The sequence below is a fragment of the Echinococcus granulosus genome (genome assembly GCF_000524195.1).
Source record: "Echinococcus granulosus chromosome Unknown EG_S00023, whole genome shotgun sequence".
Lineage (NCBI taxonomy): Eukaryota > Metazoa > Platyhelminthes > Cestoda > Cyclophyllidea > Taeniidae > Echinococcus > Echinococcus granulosus.
Window position 1 is genome coordinate 271,254 of NW_020170403.1, and position 18,844 is coordinate 290,097.

Consider the following 18,844-nt stretch of genomic DNA (forward strand, 5'->3'; position numbering starts at 1 on the left):
GGTTTGATCCCTTAGCTTGGGGATCTGGCTTCTGCAAATTGTTGTGTCCAGCAGGTTGCTTAATGAAATTTATGCACTGGGAGGTTGGCAACTGAGCTTCAATGCTATTACCTCACAAAAGATATTTAATCTCGGCCAAGAAATTCCTTGTAACTCAGAGTGCCCTTTTTATCCCGGCTTAAACAAGGTGAAATTTATCCCTGTCCGAAATTCGAGAGGTGCCAAATCAGTCGGGTCCAATCCTGTTATTTAATTTCAAAACAGATGATAGTTTGGGAAGAGCAAATCCTTACAAAAAAGATTAGAATTTACTTGCATACTGTGATGGGATCTTCTTTCATTGATATTTCTCATGGTCGCTTTTGCCAGACGCGTAGCACTCTGGACCTTTTCGAATGTATAAACAAATGCAGGTAGGTCTGTGATTCAATACAGAATCAACCAGTGCATTAAACGAATGCGGCCTTGATTTTGCACTTAAGCAACAATGCGTACTTGGCAGTTGTCATCAAAAGGTCAGTTTAATGGAAGCCGTTAAAAGTACTCGGTGTTGTTGGGTACTTGTCTGTATCAAAACGTTTTAACAACCATGCGGCCATAAACATGACATTTTTACGCTTGTTTCCCCAAGGTTTTGTGTTTAACTCGGCACTTCGATTACGCGAGCATTTTTGGTTCCGCTACTGGACTTCCATGCCAAGCCTGTAGCCTCTCGCTCTTCACGTCGTAGTAGTATGACTTCCTTCGACTTCAACAGAGACTCCGAGCTGTAAATATAAAAAGAAGGAGCTTTAGTGTCTCATTTTGGTTTGCTAAGCCTTTTTCTTCACAATATATATAATCATCCTAAATAGCATTTACTTTGGGGTAAAGAGGAGTAGTAATTATTGAAGAAATATGTGATTTTTCGCTTTCGTTTTATTGAGGTAGGACACCGAAAAGTGTTCAACCCATGTGATGTAAGTGCGTTGTCGATTAAGTCTTCATTACGAACCCAAATAATCGCTACCAACTATAAAGTGAATTTTAAAATAAATTTGGTTCCTTAAGGGGTAGTAAAAAGCCACCAGAGATGTCTGCACAAAATGTTGGCTTACAGTGGTTACGTTACTGAGAATTTCAAATGCTTAGTCTGAATAATTGTTCCTCAACGGTTGATGGATGAATTGTCCCAGTAGTCTGTATTTGGGTCGGCATCGCGCGATGAGCCAATGAACGTGGTGCCTTGGAAGATGGTGTGGATCACACGCCCTAGTGATATTGATTTTTGCGACTCAGGTGTTAGCTTCGTATGCGACAATGTGCGTGGATAGCTGGAGCGTTGACGGTAGTAAAAATTACGCCCATAGCACAGGCCTCTTTGAAGTAATCCGGAGCCATTATCATTGCGGCTTCCCGATCTGCCCTAAAGTCGTAACAAGTCTTAGCGCTAAGGCAGAAAGCGATTTGCTAGTGTACGGGAGGGCTGAGAGGGTACTAGCATGACTCGGGAATCATGTTACCAAGCGGAGGTACAATCTGCGCAGACTTCTACACTTGCTTAACCGACTGGAGAGTTAAAAATCCACCAAAGTGTTGCATAATCTCTCTCTTCTTTTGGGCATCTCCCTCGACGCGCCTCACGTCGACCATTACGACATTGTCAGTGCTGTAAGGGGAAACAAGCAAGAAACAGCCGCATCAATCATTGAACCGAGAAAAAACTTGGTAGCAACCCCACTGTACACTCTTGGCAATTCCTCTGTATCTGGCATTGCGTCCTGTTTGGGAACTGCATCGGGGGAAGGAGGAACATGCAGGCCATCACATATGTACCCAGGGTAATCGTTAGAACATTGGCCTAAAAGCGAAGCCATTTTAATAAAGTACGGGGTTTAAGTAGTTTTTCCGGTTAAGGTTTCGCATTTATTTCTCCTAGTCACTTTGCTCTCACCTCGGTGCTCCCCAGCCATATCTGCCTGAGTTCAATCAAGCCGGTAGACAGGTGGAGGGAGTATCCGGTGTTCACTTCATCGACATCTTCAGACGGGTACAGTAGACAGCTCCATAATAAACCTTTCTTGACGGTTTGTGGTTAGTATTGCTCTCTTCATGCGTTAAAAGGATTCCTGCCTAACACGGGAGTGGGTTAATTGCCGAATGTATGCATTACTGTCAACCCTTCTATTGGGGATCATGACGGATTCTCCCGTCTGCAGTATGTTTTTCTTTAATGACGATATGTTTCAGCATTCAATGACAGAAAGCAAGGTAGTTAAACTTTAGGATCGGGTTCGATTGCTGCTACTACAAACTCAGTTTCCCGAGTCTTTCAGGAAGCCACAAAGAGTCGCAGTACTGCAGCAGGAAACGTATTACTCACATGCAAGGGGCTGTGATGCTACCGGCATGACCCAGAGGTCACCGATATATTGTTCACCTATCTCCACCACTGTCCAATTCTGCTTAGAACTAGAGCCCTTATAATTGCTGGACTTGGTGTAGTTGTTCTTTGCATGGCATCTACGGCCATCCGGAGCTGTTGAATACACGTCTGCCCCTACACTCATTTATATCTATTGAGACATGCCATCTTGCATTGACACTTTCTGAGGACAATTGTGAGTTTTTCTAAGAAAGTTTGTAATTTTTTTTTAATTTCTGGGTCATATCTCGTTTTTTTTGCTTTAAAAATGCGTGAAAATCTATGGACTTCTTTCGTGCTCAGAAAGTAGGTTCTATTCTAAAGCCTCTCGATGAGCCAACATGTTTGTATTGGCCCGACATTTGTTCCAGGGTTTTAAGCTGCTTGATATCAGAGCTACGGCTCTCCGACTATGCCTACACTGCCACCCCTTCAGGAGGCTAATATCAAACTTCAAACTTCTGAAAAATTTGGGAGCGCTACAGTGGTCATCGTCTCAATAACACCACACCGACTGCATAATTTAAGACACCTTAAAGTACAGTCGCACTTTGGTATTGTAATCTCCCTTTGATTTATAAATCTATAGCAAATCATTGACGTCTTGACGTATTCAAGCATTCGAAACAGCAGAATGCCAGAGCAGTGGCGATCCTCCTCGCTAAACTCAGAACTAATGATAAGTGTGGATCTCTTAGCATGTTTGCTCCTCTAGATATGCAGGGATTGAAACGACTATTTACTGTATCTGTATTTTCTCTTCAAATAGAGTGAGAATTGCTTTTGGTGCATTTAATTCGAGCAATTTCGTCTTTACAGTTAGTGCTAACTACGATTTCTTACTATGGAAATCACAACCAGGACTGAACCAACTCAATGCGGGATCTGTAGTTGACTTGGCTTCTCTCAATTTCAAAATACTGACTTTCACCATTAGGTTGTCCGAATTTTGGTGGAGGTATTTTAATAAAATACCAAAAAGTTGTTTGCACATGTAAGCGCTTTAACGCGTTTTACCACAATTCCATGCAGAGAAACCGCCTCAACGGAGTCACCCGTTTGCCTAAATGTCAACACACCCCAGAGGCAACTGGTGACGCCAACTTTATATTCCGCCGCTAGGTTAACGCCTCGTATGCGGTCTTTCCCAAATGCAATCATGACTTCACTATAGCTAAATGACATCAATTTGAAAGTTTCATTCCGGAAGAAAAGAGCGAATCAGGGTGGACGAAAAATAATGAGTTAATGGTGGACAAACTCACCTGTTCTATCATCTCATAGTTATGGGTATGAGAAGAACCTATAAGGATACTTTAATGCAATACTTTAATTATTTGTTTAATTTCTCGCCTTGGTTTCGCAGGCACCTGAGGCTTCTGCTAGGCGGTATAGTTTCGAGCTGCGCCAGTGACTCCCGGCCATTCCGTACGTCGGCAATACACATTCTGCCCAAATATTATGTTTTCTTTCGACTTCAAGGAAGACTGGGCTGCGCTACGCCGATGCGAACACATTATTCAAACTTAATCGAACTGGTGCCAATGAAGCAGGGAATTAAAACAAAAAACACAAATTTAAACACTGACACGTAAATAATTCAGCAATGAGCGATACGAACAGGAATTTTCCCTTTAGTCTAACCTAATCTTAAGGATGCACTGCTGGCGTTCGGAATTTGAGAGATACAAGCAACTACGCATAGTTTGTTGATTGATCTTTCGGAGTAGCACGAATCGCCCACCTTTAACTGGTATAACTTCCACACATCAAGCCTTGAAGGCTTCACCCGAATCCCAAAGGCACGTTCTTGTCAGCCACAATTCAAAATTACTAATGCTGTTGGAATTTAGACTCACTCCACGTCGATATTGCCACGCCAAATTGAAGGAGGTTATTGCTTTCAGCGTTTTCTACGACTGTTATGAGCATCCACACCCGCCGGGGCATGAGTCACCCCTGCCACGTTGGCTGACAAATCATCACGACGCCTGCTAGACCAGGGTCCTGGATATGAAGATACTCGTGCTTTCATCCTCCACCCTGCAGGTAGCAGCCACCACCCCACACTTAACAAAACCAGACCTCTGGACTGGGCTCTAGGCTGCTTCAGCTTCTCAAAGTGACGAGTTCATTGCACGACACGTTGAGCAAATTGAATAGCGACTTGACGGAAAAAAAGCAGAACGGTAGCCTTGATACACAAGCCTCGTGAAATGCCTCGGCACCTCGTTGACATAGCACACAAACTCGGGAACACGCAAGACAGTTTGAGAATCACATTCATCCACTTTTTTGGGGGACAGACAGGCAAATAATTCGGTGTGGTTGTTATAACAACAAAATAACTGTCAATAGCTGCTCAACCTGTTCCATTCGTTAGAATAATCACCAACGCGAAACAAGGCAACTGCTTTGTCTCTGGCAGTGGAACCACAAAACCTGACCCCAGGCACCCCGTCTTCTGTCCAAGTGACTATCCCATTTCACATCTCATTTCCAGTGCCAAGCCGAGGTGACAACTACTTGGAGGAGTACAGAGATGGGGAGAAAGCGGTATATCTTTCTCCACATCAAAAAGGGGTGAGTTTAGCGATGGCGAGGTGCATGAGGTCTTGTGCTGTTTTGTGGAACGGCCTTTCCGTTGATTAATTAGTCCTGAGTGATTTTGAAGAGAAAACAATTTCTGCACACACCCGACTTGTAGCGTATCGAGTAGGTAAATCCCAGACGTATTTTTGCAGCCTGCAGCAAGTAAACAACTCTGTCTGCATTGCACCACACACGCACACACACTCAAGGTGAGTACGATCTTGCCGATGAATGACGTGTACCTTTGAATTGTGCGGCAGTGAGAGGTGAATATTGTGAGGACTTTCTGCAGCCTTTGGATCGAAGCGAACTCAGTTCCATTGGATTTAAAAGACATTTGATGCAGATTCGAGATGACGGACAAATATCGGAGAGAACGATAGAAAGCACTGCACTGAGAGACTGATACACATCCACTTGTGCCTTACGTATGTGTACAACCGCATGCATCTGATGCGTCTCTACAAGTCACAACAAGCTATTCCAGCAACACCGAGGACAGCACGAAATTTTCTGGTCAAGTTATACTAAAAAAAATTCACAATGTCATCGGAAAGAGTCAGCGTTCCTCAAAGAACGCGTTCTTTTAACTCACGATCACTGAAAAAATTGCAGTCAAATACCATTTATTTCAATTCTACAGGTAAAAGCGGAAGTCCATCTAGTCACTCTCAATTCCCGCCTCTGCCCCGATGACATAGGCCTCACCTATGAGGCAGTAGTAGAGCTTGGAGCTGTGCAGCTACAAAAGATCATAAATCCCATTCTCGCTGGATAGATGCCACGGAAGGAGGGTGAATGGTGTCGACTTCCGGAAATCACCCAAATCTCGAGTTTTCCACTGTGATCATCAACGAAACGCGGCTACAATCAGGGTATTTAAATGCTTCTAGAAGAATTGCTCACCATGGTTTAAAGCACTACCTAATGGGTAAGCCTCTTTCCATATCCCAAGAAAATGAAACAGATCCAGATAGACGAACTGACAGTTAAGTTGGAATTAGGAACACAACCCAATGGGGATGCTTTGTAGAATTGACACTTTGATCAGGAAAGACGGTGATATACCCAGCTGGCTACAATTCGGCCCTTATGTTGGCAGCACGAGGATCCGTTCAAATCCTTCTGCATGCTTATAATAATGTCACTGCCAGGCTTCTAATGTCTTCAGATGTTTTTCAAGCATCATAAAGTGACAGCGCCCCTTCAGTGCGAAAAATGGCATGATTTTAAAAGGCAAAACTGTAGCGATGATATAAATCGGTTTAAGATTCTAACCTTAGAGAAAAGAGGCAAAGTCAAACCAATCTTGTATGTTTTCCCTTTGTATCAAACTGTACAAAAAGGCCAAGAATATAAAAAAAGGCGCTTTAAATTACCAAGGCGCAGAATAGGGCACCCGAACTAAACATCCCACTGAGTAGAAAGTAACGCAAATGATCCATAGAAAAGGGAGATACGTCTCAAGGCGGTTCACAATTTTCGGTACTCGCAGAATGAGCCTCAGCACTAAAAAGGAGAAAGGGAAACCGGGAATTTATTGCTGACTTGGCGTTAGTCATGGGGATAAACAAACTAAGTCATAAAGCTTATACGCAAGACAGGGAACTTTTCGTCTGAGAGGGAGAGTAACTAAGACACCCCTGAAACATTCACTGAACCTGGAACATGGGGGCATGAGGAAAGTAGAGGAGTTGGGAAAGATGGAGCTAGTGAGGGTTGAGAGATGTCCACCAATGCCCATAGCGACCACAGTAACGGCAATCTGCTCATCAGCTGCTATGAGAAGATGCTTAGAAATTTAAAAATGAAGATGTCAATTGAGGTGACAGCATGAATCCGACACAGTAAGGAGAACGTAGTGCTACATGTTTTACCTTAAAACGGACTTATCCGAGACTACTTTGGAAAAGTGAGCTTATAAATTCCAAGAATTCAGAACGAAGACCATTGCTTACCTAACTTGAAGTTGAATTTCGGCATTACAATTCATAATAAACACATCAGTATCCAGATTATAGTTCGAATTTCACGATTAACTGCCACGAGTGCATGTAACAACAGAAGTCAGGATGCAGAAAATCGTGTCGTATCATGTTTTCGCCTAGAAGCTCGGCTCACATCTCAAAACAAGCAACAAACACATACACTCCAAGGAGCGTAAAGACAGAAGATTTCAAAGGTAAAGGATTATAAACTCACGCAATAGACTGCGCCAATAGACAGTCCTTCCGGTACGCCATAAATTTGCTGGAGCTCATTCGCACCCCATCAAATGCCGCCCAGGCATCATCCATCAATCGCAACTGACCTGCCCTCTCCTTCGACTTGGTTGCTACCAGATAAAAACGCTGCTTTGGTCCACCACCACTTCCTCCCATCGGCACATCAATAAAAGCGGAACTAGAAACGGAGGAAGCGTTGGAGGAGGAGAAGGAAGCGGAGATGACTTCAGTGGAATTCACTGGACTATCAAGTCCACTAATGCCGACGTCAGTCGCTGTGCAGGCATTGGTGCCAACCAGTGTGAGACGCCGTTTGGTGCGGGTAGAGATGGAGGGCTCAGAGAGACCGCGGCGGCCATGGCGGCGAACACCGCTGCTCCTGTTGCCAGTACCACGGCCGCTGACAGCGTTAGAGGACTTAAAGCGGGCAGAAGAGGAGGCTGCGTTCTCGATATGGATGCGGATGTCGCGAGCTGGAGTGGAGGAACAATGCACCTCCACTGAGTCGAGACCCAGTACCGAGGGCGGTTGGAGGGGGTCACTTTTGGTTGAAAAGGGGAAAGGAGAGAGTGGAAGAACGATTAGCAAGTACTTTGTCTTTAAAGCAAATAGCGATGTTTAATTTCACGAGTTTAAAATTGAGTACTACTATGGCGAAACTACACACAGTAGTAACTGTGTGTAACTAGTAGCCGGAACACAGGTTGTGGGTCAGTCCAGTTTAGACACTGATGGGGAACAGTAGTGGTGTGTGTACGGACTAGCGTGTGACGCTGGGCAATTTCTTGCAAACGAAGACGCACGACTCATACAGAAGATTACCAAGAAACAAGGGTGATAGGAATGGTGTAAAGGTTTCAAGATCCACTTAACCTCTATCGGTGACATTGCCGGCCATGATGGAACTCAGCGCACAGCTTCGGCAGGAAGCCAGCGCCGTGAACATTTAACACTCGAAACGCCAGCTCGATGCACAACAAGTCAGCTCATCCTTTCTATTGGAACAGTGGGCACAACGTAACCAATAACATGCACGGACATCCACAAATTTCAAAAGTTCGTCCACGTTGGACAACAAGGCGCCGATTGATGAAGTAAAGCAGGCCATCCCCGAATGGTTTGGCCTCGCTAACAAACCTTTCTCTGGTGAACATGCCTTTCGGACCATGGAACTATGAGGAAAAAACAAACACTTTTGCTTGCCAAAATTAGTTCTTACCCATTAGTAGTAAACACCCAAGTCACAGCTTGCGAATCCGTGTTTATTTGACACTTGACTCCAACCATTCTGCAACTTGTGCACGCATCTCAGATTTTAAAAAGGACACAAAATTCTTTCATCGAGGCAACAAATTGTACTTAGAAAAAACCAATTGATACATTTATAATGCGCTTCCAACGTATTGTAGGTGAAATGTTGACTTATGCTGATGTCTTTTATGGTGCAAACCCTATTCAATTAAGCTTCACCACTAGTGGCAGCGAATCCAGGAATGACACAAACCGAAAAGACGGTGTTAGGGTGAAGAAATTAAAAAGAGCACACCAATTTCACCTTGATTGCCTACACATGAGGCGAAACGCATTAAACAGCCAAGTAAGAAAAAAATCGCTGCAAAGATCTATTAATTACCAGCATTACTAATGGTAAGAGATGCTTCATTTATTATCAAAACCAAAGCCAGAAAACCAAACAATAGTTTCTATTAGTTCCAAGCAGGTATATTTAGCAATAACCTTGTCATATGGATAATTCTTACAAATCAGAGTTAACCGCCTTGTAGAGTAAATCATATTAAATGCTGAGAACGTCCGTAACTATTTTCTCCAGAAGTTCCCACTTCAGCAACTAGTTCCCGGACATTAAGGAATGTCTCAGAAATGGCGCCTTACCCAGTTCTCCCGATCGGTCAATATACAGATAGACTGAATGTACTGATTGTCACTTCAAGGCCCAGTGCTCCAGCCAGCGGACAGGCACAAGGATAGCGAGTTCGAGTTGCATCTACATTGTCAACAGCAAAGACCTCATTTTCTCGAAGCGAAATCATGATAGTGCCCGTGCTCACATAAATAAACACCAACCCATAACAACTAGCGACACAGTATCCTTCAAAGAACTCGATGTTGTCCCTCTCCGTCGATGAAGCGAACGAAATTCTACAACACAAAACTTCAGTCAATTCAACTCAAATTATTGAAGATTGGTATGGAACTTCAAGGTCCAAACTACACCATCGTCAGGTGCCAACCCGTTGATTCTGCTATCAACAGTAACATGGAGTTTCATCACAATTCAGATTTCCGCCCTACATTTGATTTCTGGTTCAGTAGGTATGAGGATGTCTTCAGATTTGAGTTTGATGGTGATAGGTAGAAAGTTCTACTTCTACTAAGGAAATTCGGAACGAATAAACGCCTGATTTACATGAAATGCTAAAATACACATCTGACGAGGGGTCTTTGCCGTTTAGTCTGGACTACAACTGCCTGAAGTTGAGAAAGTGTGGAGGTTGGGTTTACGTAACCTACGCAGGAAACGTGTAAACAAGGTGTCAATTGTTTGTATGAAAAACTTACAACCAGTTCAAATTACCCACCATCGTCGGTGGTTACTATTCGTCAACCGACCCAGAAATCTACACTTGTCTGCTGCCCATAACCGAGCAAGGTCCCTCTATGACTCAACGAACAGCAGTACCAACGCTTTAGTTAGGCCCAAGGATAACACCAATTTGGTTAAGTCTAAGAGCGGAGGCAGTTCTAATTTCGTTTACCCAACCATTCCATACCACAGAGACTCAGCCTATCCAAATTTAGCCGATGTCTCAACAACTAACACACTAATACCAAAAACAAGAGAATGCCCCCTTCTCCCTGCAGACACTGCAGGCTCTGGCATCTTGGCAAGTTCTCTCCACACAGAAATCACTGGTGTCGCTAGTGCAACACTGCGGGTCATGAATATGTGTGCTATCAATCAAACTCATTCAGCCATAACAAACCAAAGAAAGCCTACAATGCACCCAGAGTGGTAGAAGTTTAGCAAAACAACGCACCTACCCACCGAAGACATCACCGTTCGTCTCAATGGCTATCCAATGCGACTACAAATGTACACCGCTTAGGATATCATCTCATAACATTAATTTTATTTCCGTATTGTATGTTTAAGTAAGCTACTCTTTGCATGACAGATAACTTTATCAAAGGGGAAATATTAATTGTGGATAGAAGAGCACAGGCATCTACGCATAAATATACGCATCTTTCAGTGAAACAGCCAGTTTTGAAGCACCACTAGTTTATCGGGTCATCGGATGCAGGAACTCAACCAGACAGAATTAAGTTGTCAAGTCGTTATGCGAGAGAGCATATCATAGACTTGAAAAAATCGCAATCTGATAGGTAACCATATGAGAAGAACAATACCTGGGCATTTCTTCCAATCGCACCACCAATTCCACAGCACCACGTGTCTGACCACCCAAACAGCTTGTGTAGCATCCAATACGACAGACAAGATTCTCAGCAGCTACACCCATAGGATAGCTGGAAGAGGAAGAAGGAACTGACTGAGAATGCGATGGTGGTGTTGAGGTTAGCACAGATACCCCACCACCTAGTCTTTCTTCTCTCTCCGACTGCTTTCGCTCCCTGTGGTGGCGGTGGGCTCGGTGGTCGGGAGGGGGACCAAGATTTAGTGCCATTTGCAGCCGGTCGATGGGCAGAAGGACTGTAAGGTGGCCCTGCAGACGACAATAGCGTGCCAGTGGTGATTGAATCATGATGAAACTGCGCAACGTCTCTGCGGCCTCCATCTCTGATAGTGCTGTTGCAGACACGCCCGATTCCGGTGTCACTAACTGGTGCGCATGATTAGGGCACCTGATCGTTGGATTTGAAAAGACGAGGGGAAGGATGAATGAAGATGGCAATCCTTAGAATTTATCCGATCATTAAACAAGAAATACTAAGTCTTTTTAAATCGTATTGAATTAAAAGGCTACCAAGTTTGGGAGCTATTCAGGTTGTTTAAACTACAATATTATCGTATCAGTAGGATTGAAATACCCAATTTTTTTCAAAAACAATATAAAATTTGAGGACCCATAACACTTCGCCCGTTAGAAGAGCATAGTAGCACAACTACGCCTTTTAAATCGTGCGGACAAATAGGATTTCACGAATATTTACCTTTGAGGATAGGCTTTGCCGTGGAAAGCCCTCTTGTGTAAATACGAGACTTGAACCAACTGCAAGAATGCCCAAGGAAGCCAAGTTTGTAGCGCTAAGATTTTATGAGATCATTAAGTACCCTAATGGCAGAAAAGTGATAATCACTTGAATATCGAAGAAACATGGATCAAAGGAACGTGAAGGATGAGATAAAGCGATGCCTCCCTCCCATCGTGTTTTCCACTATAACCGAAATGCACTGGTGTGGTGTATGAGTTACTGCCCTGTAAGTCGAAAAATAAGTCATTCCCACCGATTAACTGGTTCTGTGTGCTTCTGAAAGGAAAGCCTTTCTTGCACACCTTTGAGCTGTATTGAAAAAACGGATCTCGGCTGCAAACGTTTGGCCCCAGCAAGTGAACAGTTCCATCTGTGGTGCATCACACGTACACAAAGCAGGTGTGGTCCTCTGAGGATGGCGGATGAAGTGGTACGTGCCTCAGAAGTGTAGGACAGGTGGGGGATCGTTTGAGGATACGTGATATTGTCTTTTGCATAACGAATGTTGGAATACAGAGCGATTTACTATCACAAGTTGGTCAGTCAGTCAGCTAGCGAATAATCATAAATGCTGACCGCAGTTTTACAACGTAAATGAAACAAATGGAAAACTGACAGGCTTTCAAGCTCAATGTCATCGATCATTGTATGATATACTAGTGGCATTAATTTGCATATCCTCTTAGCTACATGATTATCCCTCTGCAATTGACGCAGGTTCAAGCCAAACGTTTCATCACACGTTAAGCATTACTGAAAGTTGTTCTTGACACATGAACCCTAAACTGACCTGTTGATAGCAAAGCGCGCTTCTTCACCGTCAGCTATAGGGAATCTTCCTGAACATGATGAATCTTTGGGTGTTATTACCAGAACCAGAAGTTCAAAATCATTACTGGGTGGCTCATTTTGGTATCACATATCGCACCCTCTCCAAGTGCAATGCAACAGGCATTACGAGGAGCTGCTGGAACTTTAGAATCAGGGTAAACTCGGCTCCCATAGCAAACAAGTATAAATTATATCAGTACCAAAGTGTCAGAAAAATACTAGAATACGATAAAGAGTACCGTGACGAGGGACTAACCCCGTATAAACAATCACAAGCATTTCATGAGGTCCGACGAATGGCAAGGTCATTAGAGTAAGATATACCGAAAAAGGGAGGGACTCTTTTGGTTATCTGAAATAATTAGCAAATAGACAAAACAAAAAATTCAGTCTGAAACAGCATTTACCCTACACAAAATATGCGAGAATGTGAATGTCACCCAGCGCAAGAAAATTGGGATGATATGTTGACATCATTCAAATACGCTCCATCCAAAGAGGTGAGCTTTGGGGGTAGAATGGCTAGCTCTATTGAAACCGATTCATAAAACAAACACTTAATGATCTGTACTCTTACTGGTTCATCTTCCTCCCTTCCGCATCGACTAATAAATCAAGGTAAAGAAGACGATTATACGTCTATTGGTACTGTGCGTCAATAAAGATTCAATTTGATCTCGCAATGTTTTTCTTGAAGTTATAGCATAAGATGTAACGCGTCTTCCTAAAGGGGTGTCACGGAAAAAGTTAAAAACGACAATTTTCTACGCTTACATGGAGAGGAGGGTGAAAGAGAAAGTGAAGAACAAATACCCTGCACACCAATTGAATCGTTCCAAATGAGAAAAAGATAGACCCTATGAGCAGTCAGTTCATCCTAATCCAAAAACTCACCTGCAAACCACTTCATTACGTCTAGCATGAGCAATGTAGAGGGGCACAATACGAATGTAGAGGTTGAGTGGAGTGAGCGGCAGTCGGAAGAGGGCCCTCATGACAAAGGGCCGGTCTCTGTTGACGAAGATGATCCGACGTCCTGTCTTATCAGCATAAAATTTGCAATCCCTCGCGGTCTCTTTGCCATCAAAATCCAGACGGAAGTCGTACTGACCTCGGAAGGGATGTCTGTAGTTGAGGGCAAACAGATTAGGCAGTATGATGTCAGTAATGCGCGTAGAAGTAGAGGCTCATAATTTCCTTTGGTTTTGCTTCACTATGATGATATCGCATTTGCTGTTAATAGGTCACGAGGACCATAATCCTATAACCTCGTCAGAGGTGAGCCAGCCGCCATATTGGTGGCAGTCATGGATCGAAGACTGAGAAAATGAGAAAAAAAGCGTACTCCAAAACAGATTATATGGATGGCTGAACCTGCCAAGAGCCGCGAAGGAAGTGCTATGGAAGCCAAACTCTCTTCGTCAATCGCCCGATCTCGTGTATTGTAATAGAGCAATAAATAAATGAGATGGCGAAAAACTCGTAACTTGATCTGAAAATGTTCGTCTTAGAGTCTTTATGATGCTTATGAAAGGGTGTGTTGTACAAATACTGCTTTATCTACGCACCGAGTGGCTGAATTGAATAAAGATAAGTGGTTTGACAAAAAAAGTCGTGGTTTGTGGGCAATTTTTGAGACACCAACTATGTTGTTATGGCTGACACTATGCAACAAGAAGACATTTGGATAGACTGGTGGGGTCTTTACAAGAAGTTTTCAATATCGATGTCAGAATATACTACTCTATCATTTATACCAACAACCCACAAAACCTTGTGTAAGGTTTCACTGTCGTCAGTTTGGGCTCGGGGACCACAAAGTAAGATTCGCATACCTCGCTTGCAGATCAACGGGAAGGCGGGAAGAGGCAGCCGAGGACATGACCTGTTTTTGGGGGAAGAATGACATTTAAAGGAAGATGATACCTGATGTGTCGCCTCAAAGAGATCAAAGGACAAGTCGTGATCTTCTATCATATCTAAAAGAGATACCTTTTAGTTAAAACAATCGGAAAAGGTGGAGGCAGAAATAAGTTCACAAAAACATTTCCATAGCATTCGCAAGTGGGAACAGGTGACCCAATTAGGAGAAACTTGTGACTAGTAGAAAAGATATAGCTAACGTGGAACATTTTTTGAGGTTTTGCTTAAGGTTCTGACTCGTGAAAATCCCTCAGAGACGTGTGATAAAAGTTAAAATAAACAATTCTATGAATGAGAAGCAACTAATGCGTACTTGAGGTGTAATGGAAACCAAATAGATTTGAGAGAAACGGCTAACCAGAATCAAAAGAGTTGGTTCCCACTGGAACTGAATAGAAAACGATCATTGTTGACAGTGAACCAACTAAGTAAGTATGATCGGAGCATAAAATGTGCACTGGTTAATACGGTTAAGCATCAAATTATTCTGTTGATTATAAAATTACTCATAAAGTGAGCCTGGTATTTTAGGCCTGACGTGTCTCAATCATCATTAGGGAAATTAGATAAACTCTGCCCGAAGGGTCGAAGAGGTGTTATACTGTGTCCCGTAAGCATCATGACCTAAAGTTTTGAGCAACAGCCTCTAGGTATCCAGCAATACAGAAAAAATAGCAAAACTGCCCAAAACAGTGATTGGATTAATTCTTGATATATACGGAGAACCAAACATGCATTGTAAAAAAGAAGCAAAACGCACCGAAAACCCACACGCCTCAAGAACCACCAAGCAAATTGGAAAAGGCGCAAGGGCTTCGACCTTGGAATTAAGAGAAAAAGGTGTCAGACAAGGCTAACCTATATTAATTATATAAAAACTAATAAAACGGCATCTGGATACCATCCCTCGCATATCATAGTAACGTTTACAGTGGCTTGGCCGTTCGGATTAGGATGCAAAAAAATACTGTTGTCCTCTCAGATGTAACCAAGTGACTGCAAAAAGCAATTGTAACCTGATTAGTAAAGTGAGCATTTAGGGAGTCTTTTGATATTATTTTCGAAAAATGCGTATTCCTATTAGTTTTTATGTAGATTAAGGGTAGTACCTAGTCTGCCTCACTCTTTGCGCATTAATTTTTTATAAGAAAGTTCTGAATTAGTTATCTAAAAAGAATCTCATAAGCTTGTAAGCTCTAACCAAAAGTTAAACACCTATTTATCCTTACGTTTATTTGACCTTAATAAATTATTTATCCAAAACTGATCTGTCATCCTGTTTAATCATTTTTAGGCTAAGTGATCTAATACGCACAATTATTAAGTTCATGGCAAGGTTGAAGGCGTTTAGCGCGCTTTACGCTGTCAGTAGAACATGCTCGCATCTCGGCCTGAGGGCTCGAGGATCCTGGCCGCCGTCGGGGATGCTATTGCATGCCTAGACCAAAAGTAAGGCAGAAAACGCATTTTACTCTTTAGTTCATCGTATTCAATTCTGAGAACTGGCCCTGGGGATAATGTGTAATACTTCGCGAAATGATTAATTAGCTTGGGTACCTAGGAGCACTTCTAACTTAGAAAGTCAAAGGGGTGCCTTATGCAGCTGTCTTTCCAATTCTGGACGCCTTTTTGCGGCTTGTGACACAAATAAAATTTTAAGAGTATTTGAGTTTGCCGGAGGTTCCTGGAGTTTGTTGAGGGAACAGTAATTGTGTATTTCCTTAACTAAGTTTGTACAACTAGAAAGCTCAAAAAGAAGGTCGGTTGTCTTACTTTCACGCCTGATGAGCGATCACTTCTCCTCGGCGAAAAGTCGGGTTACGTTATCTGCGTTTCTATTGATGGGAATAATTCGGGCTTATTCCAAATCGGCGGTGAGGATGCATTTCTTGGACATCTTTCACTTCTTACAAGCGTCGTGAGTTAACCCCACGCTTCAGTGCCATTTGTATTTTCCATGGTAATGCTCACCTTCATTTCTAGGTTTTAAATAAAGACGGTCGACTTATCGGCACATGCGATCGAGATGAAAAGATCCGTATTGGTCGCTCCTCTCAGCCTCATGTTATCGAGTCATTTTGCCTTGGACATACGAAGTTGTTTTTTTTTGTGTTTTATTTCTTCTCTGTAGGTCGATTTTTGACATCGCTTTTCCTGACGACAATCACCTTATATCCGTCGCTGGCGCAAGTTTTTTTTTATCCAGCTCTATCTCCTTCCGCACATGATCAGATTAATCGTCCCTATTTTTTTCTGTTGTAGGATGGGTTTATTCGTCTTTGGAATGCTCTCGAGGGAGTTGAGTTAGATGAAATCGAACTGGCTCCGCATTTAAATAAGATTCAAGGTTGTGGAACCGATAATGAGACCCAAGATTTTCTTACTTCACGTTTGATTATTATCGGATGTACAGCTGTACTTGGCGTTCGATCGTACGTTGTGTCTATCTGTCCGCACATTAAATTACCATTTCCCTTTGCAGACATGATTGTGTAATCGCTGTGAAGCTCTCTAATGACTTCTCTGCTTTCGTAAGAGATGATAGTAACGACGCAGTGATTAGTGGAGTTCTCTGCCCCAAAAATGAGCGTTTTGTCGACTGTTGTGTGATCAACCACAGAATCACTGAAAAGGACTTTGAGGTTGTTTGCATGACGGAACCTCTTTCAAGATTTGTGTCTTGGACCTTTGCGTACTGTAAAGATTCTGCCTTGGAATGGAGTCAGGTTTGCAGCGCGTTACATTCTACTTTGTATAAAACTATTCAGCAGTTACCTTTGTACTTTTGATTATTAATTTCAGATGAAGGAATGGGATGCTTTGCCTTCCGAATTAAAAGCTGAGAATGGTAAGATATTTACAGATTTTAACAGCGTATTTCGACAGCTACAATACAATTTTCATCATAAACCTTCAAGTCTTTCATCTTCGCTAGAGATGTTCAAAATTTTGTGGAACCTTTTATCTAAACGCCTTGGACATTGTTTTTTGGCGACCTAGATTTTTTTTGCACCAAAATCACCGTTTTTTTCGTAAACCTGCATTTTGTGCTTCTCAGTTTGCCCTTTCTAGTTGATTAGGTTCTGTGTTGGCTCCCTTTATGTGTGTTAGTACTCTCAGTGGTCTTCGTGATCACTCAATATACACAAAAGTTGTGACTGCGTTCTGGGCCGTGAGCCGGGATAATGGGAGTGTCCCATCCCGAGGGACATTGCTAGTAGACTATACATAGTACCTGTTCATACAGATTCAGGCGACTCAGGTATGGTCGTTATGTATACGCTAGACCTAGAGTTGCTATTCGAGCGGTAGATGAAGTTGAAGGCATTAACACAGAGGCAATTGCTGCGATTCCCGCGCCATCAGCTGATAGCACATTGGTATTTCACTAAGATCCAGCAGATGGCGTGATGGTTGATTCATAGTTCAGGCAGTACGAAGACTTGCTCAGAGTCGACCACGCTTTGCGGGATGGAGCATGGATGACTTGTGTTCTGCTTTGCGAATTTGGACGACCAGAACCTAATAGGTATTACAACCTGTTAGTACCTTAGAATCTGTAAGATCGCTCTTTCGACGGGAAGGTGAAATTTCTAAGGGATTAATTAGGTTACCAGTCGTCTTCTCACCAAGCGCCGCAAATACTTGCTTGGTGCGTTGAATTTCCCGGGCGTGAGTGTGAGGGTCTCAATTTAAAAACTAGCCGACCACAAGTTTAAGGCACTCCAGTCATCCAACTTTAAATTGCCAAAATTACTATCTGGACGTTGTTTTGACTGTAATTGTTGACGGATGCCGACTTTTTGTCAGTCTGCAGTGACCTTTGACTAGGTAGTGAATTGCTGTTTGTATCGTCATTTTTAAATATCTCGCGTGTTTCTTCAACAATTTGCCGTCATAATCATCACCTACATTTATTTCCAAATTGGATGTTTTTCCGTTTCTTCCTCTAGGTATTTTTAGTTTTATTGTCACTTACACTTCTCTGGTTGTTTTCGTAGCAACAGAGGCTTAATCGTTATCACACAGGAATGTAACAATTTCCTCAAGCTATTCAACTAACGTCGCCAGCTTAGCTTTTTTGAAAGGTGGAGTCAGGCTTCTGAAGCTCAGAGTTCTCGTTGTTCATTACTGCTCTATTAGTAACAAATGTAAGTGATGGTCATCTCTCAGAGTTAGTATATCCTTAAATCGGGTCCATGATGTAATCAAGGGTTATGGAAGAATTACGATTATTACGGCTTAAATTGTGATTTTTATTGTTTTTCCCATTTGAGGTTCATTGGCAAGAGAAAGTAACGGTTGGGTGATAGTCCGTTCCCTTTTAAGATAAAGGTACAACTTTTTAGTCCCATTTGTCTAATTTATTACGACCTTCTTCGTTAAGTTGACCACGTTTTTTTGACCTCTTTAAGGTCAATTCCCAAGACTACAGTTGCTGATGGAAACGGGAAAGAGCTTCGTCAATATGAGCGGTGTTGCCGCCTATGAGAAAGGCAAGGAGGAGACACACAAACGCATCAAAGAGCGGCACCAACGTCATCAAGCCAAACGAAAGCGGCAAAAGGCCGCGGTAGAGGAGAAGGAAGAAGAGGAAGAAAGGGGACAAGAGGAGACACCAATTTCTTAG

The 18,844-nt window shown here is 42.7% G+C and overlaps 2 protein-coding genes across 2 annotated transcripts; one reads left to right on the forward strand and one right to left on the reverse strand. All coding sequences in view use genetic code 11, as the record gives it.

Annotated features, from left to right (window-relative positions):
* Positions 1-6,459: 6,459 nt before the first annotated feature.
* Positions 6,460-14,173, reverse strand: EGR_03979 (hypothetical protein; the record flags this gene model as incomplete). Its single annotated transcript, XM_024493228.1, has 8 exons — positions 6,460-6,505; positions 6,658-6,788; positions 7,264-7,762; positions 8,257-8,393; positions 9,141-9,381; positions 10,654-11,109; positions 13,186-13,416; positions 14,127-14,173. 8 exons carry the CDS (start codon positions 14,171-14,173, stop codon positions 6,460-6,462), a joined length of 1,788 nt encoding a protein of 595 aa, XP_024352327.1.
* Positions 14,174-15,589: 1,416 nt separating this feature from the next.
* EGR_03980 (tRNA (guanine-N(7)-)-methyltransferase subunit WDR4) lies at positions 15,590-18,844 on the forward strand (the record flags this gene model as incomplete). The annotated part of the gene is made up of 7 exons (XM_024493229.1): positions 15,590-15,663; positions 15,958-16,132; positions 16,198-16,341; positions 16,477-16,646; positions 16,697-16,940; positions 17,017-17,062; positions 18,630-18,844. The coding sequence occupies 7 exons, from the start codon at positions 15,590-15,592 to the stop codon at positions 18,842-18,844; spliced, it is 1,068 nt and encodes a 355-aa protein (XP_024352328.1).